General features: G+C 36.2%; 1 protein-coding gene across 1 annotated transcript; it reads right to left on the minus strand.

Annotated features, from left to right (window-relative positions):
• Positions 1-5872: 5872 nt before the first annotated feature.
• LOC121212463 (myb family transcription factor IPN2) lies at positions 5873-8364 on the minus strand. The gene is made up of 6 exons (XM_041085196.1): positions 7881-8364; positions 7713-7789; positions 7461-7518; positions 7278-7332; positions 6895-6937; positions 5873-6763 (listed from the first exon to the last, which is right to left on the minus strand). Exons 1-6 carry the CDS (start codon positions 8047-8049, stop codon positions 6122-6124), a joined length of 1044 nt encoding a protein of 347 aa, XP_040941130.1. The 5' UTR covers positions 8050-8364; the 3' UTR covers positions 5873-6121.
• Between the last annotated feature and the right edge of the window lie 1859 nt (positions 8365-10223).

Below are 10223 nucleotides of genomic sequence, written 5' to 3' on the forward strand. Positions count from 1 at the left end.
AGCCGTCTTAGCCGGTGGAAAATATTTAAGTAAAAATTTTTCAGTAATTTGTTCCCAAGTAGTGATTGACCCTCGTGGTAACGAGCTCAACCACTGTTTAGCCTTATTCCTTAATGAAAAGGGAAACAACCGAAGGCGAATAGCATCATCAGAAATTCCATTGATTTTAAAAGTGTCGCAAAATTCCAGATAATTTGCTAAATGAGTGTTTGGATCCTCATCCTGCAAACCAACAAACTGAACAAACTGTTGTATCATTTGAATTGTGTTAGGCTTCAGTTCAAAATTATTTGCAGCAATAGCAGGCCTAACTATACTCGATTTAGTTCCTGTTAAATTGGGTTTAGCATAATCATACATAGTACGAGGAGTAGGATTTTGATTTATTGGATTTGCCGCGATCACAAAAGGTAACTGATTATTCTGATTTTCAGCCATATCTTCGGTTATGGTGTGAATATCGTCCTCTCGTTCTTCCTCTATGTATCTCAGGCTTCGCCTTATTTCTTTTCGGTTTTTACGAGCTGTGCATTCGATCTCACTATCAAAAAGTAATGGTCCCGACGGGTTTCTTCTAGTCATAAACTATAAAAACCTGCCAGAAGTAAATAGAAGAAAATTTAGTAATATAAACAAAATTAAAATAAATTTTAACTTGCAATAAAATAAATGGCTAAAGTTATAAAAATTAAGCGTTCCTAATATCTTAGTCCCCGACAACGGCGCTAAAAACTTGATGTGTGTGATAAGTTTTATATTTATGATTGATCGTACTTGAAAACTAACTATTATCACGATAAAGGCAAGCGCACCTATCGAACAGCAGTATAGTTTATAGCAAGATCGGAATGTCGAACCCACAGGAAATAAAAGTACTAGTATTAACCTTCTTTTTATTATCTAACCTAAAAATAAGGGGATTTGCTTTATCTAAACTAATTAACTAAACTAAGAATGCACAAGAAGTAAATTGGGGAAATACTTTTGGGAAAACTGATTGATTTAGACAATACCCAAGGAAGAATCCACCTAGACTTCACTTGTTATTTGACTCTGAATTAGACGATTTATTCACTTGACTTGATCCGTAGAAATCCCTAAGTTATATTATTATCTTTCCCGAGACTAACAACGTCTTTAAGTTGATTAATTGAAATCTCTTTCTAATTAAAACCCCTAGTGTTGCATTAACTCGATCTGTGGATTCCCTTATTAGGTTTGACCCTAATCCGGCAGATTTATGTCTCCCTATGTCTAGGGGTGCAATCAACTCCGCATAATTATGCTAGATCTACTCTTAGATAGGGACTTTTGCTCCTCTGAATAAGCACATCAATACTTGAATCATTATCCTGAAATATTAAAGCAATAATTAAGAACACATAATTAAGAACAAATCAAGTATTTATCATATAATTCAGAAAATAGTAACAAGATCTGTCTTAGGCTTTATCCCCCTTAGTTATTTAGGGGATTTAGTTCATATGTGTAAAAAAAACATCTCAGAAGAATAATAATAACAAAACATAAAGACACCCAAAAACCCCTGAAGAAAATTGAAGGGAGATCTTCAGTCTTGAAGGAGAATCCGGCTTCTAAGATGGATCAATCGGCTTTCTTCGAGTAATTTCTTGCCTCCTACTCCGTGTGTTCCCTGGGTGTTTATATAGGCTTTAGACTACTTCCAAAACCTAAAAAGTGGCCTTTTCTGAATAGAACTAGACTTGGGCTCGACAAAGACACGCTCGTGTGACACGTCTGTGTGAGGTGGCTTAGGCCGTGTTAGAGTTTGCTAAATAAACACGATTGTGTGGTATGGATTAGGTCGTGTTACAATCTATTAAATAGACACGGGTGTGTGGTCTACCTGTGTGAAGAAGTCCAGGCCGTGTTGATTTCCCACGTTGACCCATTTTCTCTGTTTTTAGCTCGTTTCTTGCTCTTTTTACTCTCCTATGCTCACCTAAGTATAAAAAATGAAATTAAAGGATTAGGACCATCAAATTCCACAAATCTAATGATAATTCATCCAAAAATGTGCTAGGCGTGGGATAGAAATATGTATAAATTACAACTTATCAGCTTATAAGAAATTGTTGGTAAAAACTTAACAGAATCGGCTTGCTGGTTTAATGGTTAAGTGACAAGAGATTATGCTCAGGGTCAGGGGTTTGATTCCCTGCAGTGGTGTTAGGATTATTTTTGTTGCAAGTTTCAGTAAGCGTTGGGCTTCATTAAAGTTCTGAGTTGTGGGCTCTAAGGGGAAAACCTAGGGTTATCTTTTTGTTCCTCCTTTTTTCCAAAATAGTTTTTACTTGCCGTCTTCTCTTTTCCCCAAAAATTCCCTTTACTGCCGAAATTTACTTTTCTCCTTCTCCTCTTTATTCGTTTTTCTTTCCCTTTCGTTTGGCTTGGTGCTTTGCTAGTAGATTTCGTCGATTCGGGAGGATTCAAGGATCTGTGGATCATTAATCGGGGTTTTAAACAGCAAGAAAACAATGTTCTTCGTCGAAGGCTTTGGAATGCTTGTGATTGGAATTACAACGGAAACAAACCAGGTGTGTACTTCGATTGCACAGAAAACAAGTTTCGGCGAAAGTCAAAAACCAGTCTGTCGACGCTACACGGGCATGTGGTCTGCCCGTGTGGTAGCTTGGGACGCGAGACACGAGCGTGTGACAGATGAGGCAGGTCGTGCGTGCCACATAAGCGCGACGGACACGAGCGTGTGAGGCTGGCGAGGCCGTGTGCGAGGCACGGGCTTGACCATTTGGGTCGTGTAGGCCGCACGGGCGTGTGGGTCACACGGGTGAACCACACGGGCGTGTGGGTCTTGGGCTAGGTCGTGTGATCCACACGGGTAAGACTAATTTGGGCCGTGTGGGCCACACGGGCGTGTGAGCCCAATTTTTCTAAAATGTTCTGTAAGGTTGCATGGGTCGCCTAAGTCGACTTTGACTTGCCTGTAGGGTCGGTAAGCGTTATTTAGACCCCATACTATGAATGATTATTGTGTTGTATGTAAAGCATGTTACAATAAGCATATATATCTGCCTGATTTCATATATCTGTTCTGCTATGATATGGTCTGATTTCTGCATATAAGCATGCCACGATATTTATGATGCATTGTATTGGGTTGGGTTGTTGTGAAGAGAAGGAAGTCTGAGAGTCGATTAGCCTCTTATCGGGCAGTTACGCTGCATATATCTGTTATGTACTGTTTTACAGTACCACTTGGTGTGTAAGGCTGGATGGGTCGATTTTATCCCCATACTTGGTGTGTGGGACTGGGTGGGTCGATTTTATCCCAACATGGTGTATTGGGTTGGACGAAGATGGTGTGCAGGGTTGGTGGGCATGATTTCTGTTCTCTGATATCTGATCTGATCTGTATGCGATATCTGTATGGCTAAGGCCGAATATCTGTATTCTGTTATCTGTTTGTATGCATGTTGTTTGTGGGGATGTACACACTGAGTTTGCGAAAACTCACCCCTTTTATTTATTTTATGTAAGGTAATCCTCAGCAGTAGATGGATCGATATGGCGGAGGGCTCGATGGTGACCACTGTTAGACTCATGGAGTTTTGAGTAACGTTTATTTCATCTGTTCAATTTTTTTTCCTATATTTGTTTTGGGATTAAATTTTTGGACTTGAGCTATTTGTTTTGGGTTTATTTTGGGGGTTTTAAATTGTTAAGTTGTTGATTTACAAATTATTGATGTTTTAGCTTCACGTAAAAGAACGATTTTCAAATAATTAATGGAATAAGGATTTCCCGATTTAAGTAAAGATAATAATTTGAATGATTTTAACTTACTAAGCTTTTATAAAAGCACTCTCATGAAACGCCACCAGATTCGGCCATAACGTCTAGGCGGGTTTGGGGTGTTACAGGTTAGGGGTAAGAATCTGCGTCTGTATCTGAAATGTTCTGCAATTGTATCTGATATCTTCTGTTTCTGTATCTGATTTTGAGAATTGCTAACTAAAGACAAACTGAAATCACATATGTTATTTCACAATTTAATTGTGAATGTAAGTTACACACTGAGTTGTAAACTCATTAGTTGTTTGTTTGGATTATAGGTAACCCACAGACTTAGGCGGGTTAGCTTGGCAGGAGCTTAGTCATCTCTCTTTAGTTATTTTATCGTTGCTTTTATAAACTTATGCTAGTGTGCGTTTGTTTTGAATTAAGCTTCGGAAGTTGAATTTTATGTTTGATCTAACTAATTACATGCTTTCCAATTGTTGAATTTCAAGTAATTAAGGGATAGTTTGTTCTAAAATAATTTGATGTAACTTTCAAACTTGGTCTTAACTTCTAAGCCGGATATAGGTGTTACAATTATTTGAAATAATAAGTGCGTTGTTACGTTCCTCCCCAACAACATCTAACTTGGGAAGAACTTGTTTAAAAGTAGAATTAGACAAAATCTTGGTAAGAGGATCATCAAATTGATCAGCAGAGAGAATATTAGTAATTCAAACTTGAGAACGCCACACTTGTTTACGAACAAAGTGAAGCTCAACTTCTAAATGCTTCATTTTGGTGTGGTTCACTAGATTTGCCGACTCTAATATTGTCAAATAGTATCAATGGCATGTTGGGAATACGACATGGAGGTCTATGAGCAGGTGCGTGATCCAATATATTTTGAAAAGAGCAACAACTACAATACGATATTCTACTTTTATAGATGAATAAAAAAATATCATTTCATATGATTACCTTAAATATCAACATTTAAAACATCTCATTTAATACTTTTATTATATATAATTATAAACATATCATTCAATACTTAATTGATACTATTACTATGCTATAAGTTGAATGAACACTTACCTTATGAATTTTACAGAAATGCCAAGTTGAGAAATCAAATAATTAAATATTAGAGTTAATCCACACACATGATGATTGAAACTTAAAAGTAGTAATTAGTGTCCACTTGGAAAACTGAGACCCCAGGAATAAGTAGTGGTAAAGAGGTTAAAAGGTAGATACTGTATGTCGGCTACTATCATTGGCAATTAATAAATGTTGCTCTAACATAATAAGAAAAAGGGGTTGCTAAGTATGTACAATCAAAATGTGCTTGGTTCCCAAAGTGATATAATATAATCTATTAAATAGGTATGTATGTAATATATGCTTTTGCAGAGGCATGTGCTCCCAAACCCCATGATCTTTTGCTTTAACGGGGAGCATATCGTGCCTTGCAGTTTTTTTTTTTTAGTGTGGCTTCGTGCTTCCCAATGATAATAACTACCTTAAAAGTAAGGGTTTTAAAAAGTTTACTTCATTCTTACAAGAGGAGCCTACACATTATGACCATCATTCATTGCTCTTTTCCCACGATATATTTATCATCGGAAATTGCACAATCTTATGTTTTTAGAGACAAAATTTGTGTAAAACTAGCTATTCAAAGGATACATCCACTTTTCTTTATAAAACTTGTTACTAAATCACCGATAAACAAGTAATATATAGTTCAAATTAAAGATTTTGAATTAAAATTTGGTTTGTTCAGTACGTAACAAATCCAAATATTACATCTCACATCCCTTTAGAAGAATTTTGAATACAGTATTGTCTTTTATGGTGGTGATGACCAACAAAAAGGCCAATTAACATCAAGAACGAAGAGGGCGTGCAAATGTCAATGGCTCGCATTCTCTTTTGTTCTTAAAATCTCAAATCATAACAAAATACAATGTTATTTCCATGCACAAATGAGCTGATAGATTTAAAAAAAGATTAGGTTATATAAAAAGAAGTTTTGACAAGATAGATATTTCAATGGAAGAAAACAGGCATGGCACACACAAAGTGCGAGTTGAAGACGCAAAATATATAGTAGAAATCAACAATAGCATATAATTGGAATGGTGGGCAAGTACAAATTGATGTACTAAACTCATAACAATTAAGTAACAGATTAAGATTGGCATGTGCATGGCATGCATTATCATATACCTCAGGCAAAACCCTATTGTAATTATAATTAATTTACTAAAACCCTATTCAGATATCAGACGCAGGGCCGGGGAGCATAATTAATTAATAAAGTCTAATCATAAGTCAAATATATGTTAGAAATTGATCATCCAAATGGTGAATTCCTCCCTTGTGCCACACTACCACTATTTATCACAGGGTTCATCCTCTCTGTCTGAAGTGCTGCCCTTCTTGGCGATGGCCTTTCCAGCTTAGGCGATGCTTCGAACTTCTTTTCACCTATGCCATCGCCCGAAAGCACCGGCTTGGCATCGTAAATCTCCGATATACTGTCTAGCTCGGTAGACGGCGGTGCAAGCTGAATCTGGTCGGTTTTGAAAGGATCATCTTGAGGTCCTAGACATGATGGAGCCGTGCCCAAATCTTGCAGTCGGAGATCATCGGACCAGATCAATGGACTCTTCCCGCTGCCGCTGTAAGGGCTCGGCCTCTTCTTTCCGAGGCAAGTGTTATCATTATTGGAAATGAAGCCATCAAGTAATGGTCTATCCATGTTGTGTGGGAGATCAAGTTGATCACCTCCGTAAATGTTGAGATCTTGAAAAGGTGGGAAATTGAGAGGACCGAAATCTTTCATCGCTCCGATGTCGGGAACACCTTGATTTCCCATACCTTTATAGCCCCCGGAAGCCATGTTTTCGCCAGCCAGTGTTTGACAAGCCTTTTCTAGTATGGACTGCATATACTTGCCTTGAGCCTCAATCCTCAGTTGAAGGTGTCTTTGAACCTGCCAGCCACGCATGAACCAGTTCATATAAAAGAAGATTTATCCACCCAAAGATTTCATTGTTTTGTAATAGTGATGAAGCAAGAAAGAATATAATATGATCTGTTGAGATAAGGAGAATTTGGGCATACCTCCAATTGCTCATGAAGTCTTCTCTGCACTTCCATTTGCATCCTAATCGCATCACCCATGCATGTTAGAGTTACACATACGTTCCACGAGAAAATCCCAAATAATTTCATTTTTAGAAAAAAAAAGAAAAAAAAAAGAGGCAAATTCTATGTGATTTATATTCATTTAATTCATACTTTATATCGATTGAACCATAGTATTAAATCGTAAACTTATCATCTACAACCCCAACAATTCAATATTAATCGTAATTAAAGTTCTAAAAGGGGGTATGCACCAAAAAGAAAAAAAAAGTTCTAAAAGGGGGTAGGCCTAACTTGATTGCTCTTGATAGTATTTTTTACATCATTAAAATAATCACAACAACTGAATAGATACATACTCGTTCATGCTACGAGCCATCATGCCTGAGGACGAAGCAGCACTTCTTTGAAGATCTAACGCCCCCGGAAAAACAGGGAAGAAAAGAAAAATTAGCTACAAACATACAGACATGCATGAAAATATATATACAGTAGTATGTTTAAAGAAAACCCTAGAAAGAAGAGTCCACCTCATCTCTTACCATCTTTCATAGAGTGATCATTTATTTCTTTGTGAGGTTGCTTTCCAAGTCTGAATTTCTAATCCAACAAGAAGGATTGAAATTAGTGTAATCAAAAGAAGCATAAAAAGAGAGGAAAAGATGAATAAAATAACACACAAAAAGAAAAAAGAAAAGGGAAATCCAAGACAACCCTACATGGAGAAGCCGGTCACAAAAGGGCTGGAAGAAAAAAGCTAAAGCAAGCATGAGATATGGGTGTCGTATTCAAACCTGGAGATGGCTCTTGAGGTGGTAAAGTGTAAGGCCCTTCACTCCCATAACTCTCATGATTGTTTTTGGTGTGGCCTCTGTCAAAGTTAAGCAAAACATAACGATGATAAGGTTAGGAAGAAATGGAAGTAATAAAAAGAGAAGGTTAATAATGGATAGATGAAGTACTGTCAGGGCCTCCAAGCTGAGTAACAGCATCGACAAAGCGTTCATGGAGCTCAACGGTCCAACGCAGGCGAGGCTTGGGGTCAGTGGTGAGAACCAGACCAGAGTCGCCTTGAACACACATAGGCCTATCATGGGAATTCATAGTTGTGGGCTTCTTTGGTTGGAACATTCTCTCTCACTCACACAAGCGGCTGTGAGAATACCCTGAGATTCAAGAACAAATGCGATGCAAATAGGGAGGAATAGGGTGCGTTTTTGAAGAAGAGAAGAGAGGGTTTGCTTTAGGTTCCTTGGTTTTCAACTATACTCAAAAAAAAAAAAAGGGAATAAACCACAGGCTCCCCTCTTCATATAAAAAGAAAAGCTAAATTTATAATACTATATACCATACCATACCATACCATACCATACCATACCATATACCATATATCATACCAAAAAAAAAAAGAAATATTAAAGAGCAGCTGTTCTAACATGCACCCGCTCTCCCCTTTACCCAAACAAAAGATACTATAAATATGTTGTCATCACCATACGTACAATACAATATTTATACTACACTTAAACACTTTACTGGCTGACAGACGGATAGATATACAGATCTGAACATACAGCTTCCAAATTTCAGAAAAAAAAAAGGGTTGAGGTTACTGTTTAAGAAAGAAAAAGATAAGTGCATGGAAAAGTTTTGCAAAAGAATAAAATATGGTTAGAATGTACAAAATCAGATACGTGTGAGAGTGAGGGTGAGGGTAATGTATCTTTTGTCATCTCTAAAAGAAGACTGTATCTTTCTACTATACCATTACCATGTGCAAACTTTTTTAGTATTCGGAATATGAGTGAGCCGATGCACTCACCATGCCAACCATGTTGAATAGTACATACATGACTCATTAATTAAAGTCCATACATGACCCATTTTGTTGGTTTTATAGTACAATTTCCCTTTTTAGGTTATAATGAGGTTCAAAATCTTGTGGGCTATATAATCTATGATGAGGGTTCAGAAAACAAAGACATTTGTGTGTGTGTATATATATCCTTTATGTCATTACCAAGAAAAAGGTAGTCATCATTCTTGACACCAAATTTAATGATTAATTGATGGATTCTTACCCAAATTACTAGGCAATCAAAGCTATAACTAAACTTATAATTTCTGTATCATTTTGTTTTTGTTTCTTTTGCTTTTTGCCTTTGCCTTTGCATGCCTTTCGGTTAAATAACTGATCAAATTTTGAATATTTCCTCTGTAAGGATTACAGAAGCTGTTAATTACAACCCAAATCTACTGTTTCATTAATATATCCATATTCAACTTATAGTAAAACAAGTGGCTTCATATTCTGCAACATGTACGCAATCTGTTTAAAAAATTTCTAAGCCTGTAGTTGCTTTGCAGGCAATAATCAATAAGATTCAAATATGAAGTCAAGGAGTACATCACTAACATTCATATGTGATTCCCAATTGCATTATCCCTGCATATATATGTGCATTGATAAATAAATAAATAATTTTATTATTGTTATATATTATAATCGTGTTAAAATTTAATATATATGTATAATTCATATTATATACACCTGACGGTTTCACATGTTGATATTATTTTCTCATATCATACCATCATTTATGTTCATGTGGTGTAATTATATTGATATTTAAAATTAGGGTAAACTACATCATTAGTCATTAAAAAAATTTATTTAAGTCACTTTGCTGTTAATTTTTTTTCAAAAAAAAGTTTCGCCAATGAGCTCCAAGTAACGATTTGATGATCGGTACAGTGGATCAGTACCTATCGACTAGTAGAAAAACATACCATATATCCAAGTTGATCTGAGAGTTAGTATTGGAGATCGGAGAAAAAAGCTATTTGAATTTTGGTTTGTAGATTTATGACATCCAAAGTTGTTTCATGAAAAAATTGAATTGTAAAAGAGAGGGAAAAGAAAGCTTCCGATTAATGCAGGTAGTGCGAACAGAGAAAGCCATAAAACATCGATTTTAATAACCTAATGACTTAAATAAAAACTTATAAATAACTCAATGACAATTGTAACTTTTTTTAGTTAAATAACTAAAACGAAAATTTATCCATAATTTAGTAATTTACCCTTAAAAAAATCTAAAACTTAGCAAAGGAGAAAAAAAGAGAGAAGGGAATGACTTTACGGTGGGGGTGTTGGTAATGGTATAATGTAAGGAGCTGAACATCCATGCATAAAGAATGAAGCTTTAGATGACAGCAAGTAGTAGGGGACCCTTCTCTCTTCTAAAGTTTAATGGATGGGCCTCATTCTCTAATCACTTTTGTGGAACTGAAGATTGTCCATC

The sequence above is a fragment of the Gossypium hirsutum genome, chromosome A13 (assembly GCF_007990345.1).
Source record: "Gossypium hirsutum isolate 1008001.06 chromosome A13, Gossypium_hirsutum_v2.1, whole genome shotgun sequence".
Classification (NCBI taxonomy): domain Eukaryota; kingdom Viridiplantae; phylum Streptophyta; class Magnoliopsida; order Malvales; family Malvaceae; genus Gossypium; species Gossypium hirsutum.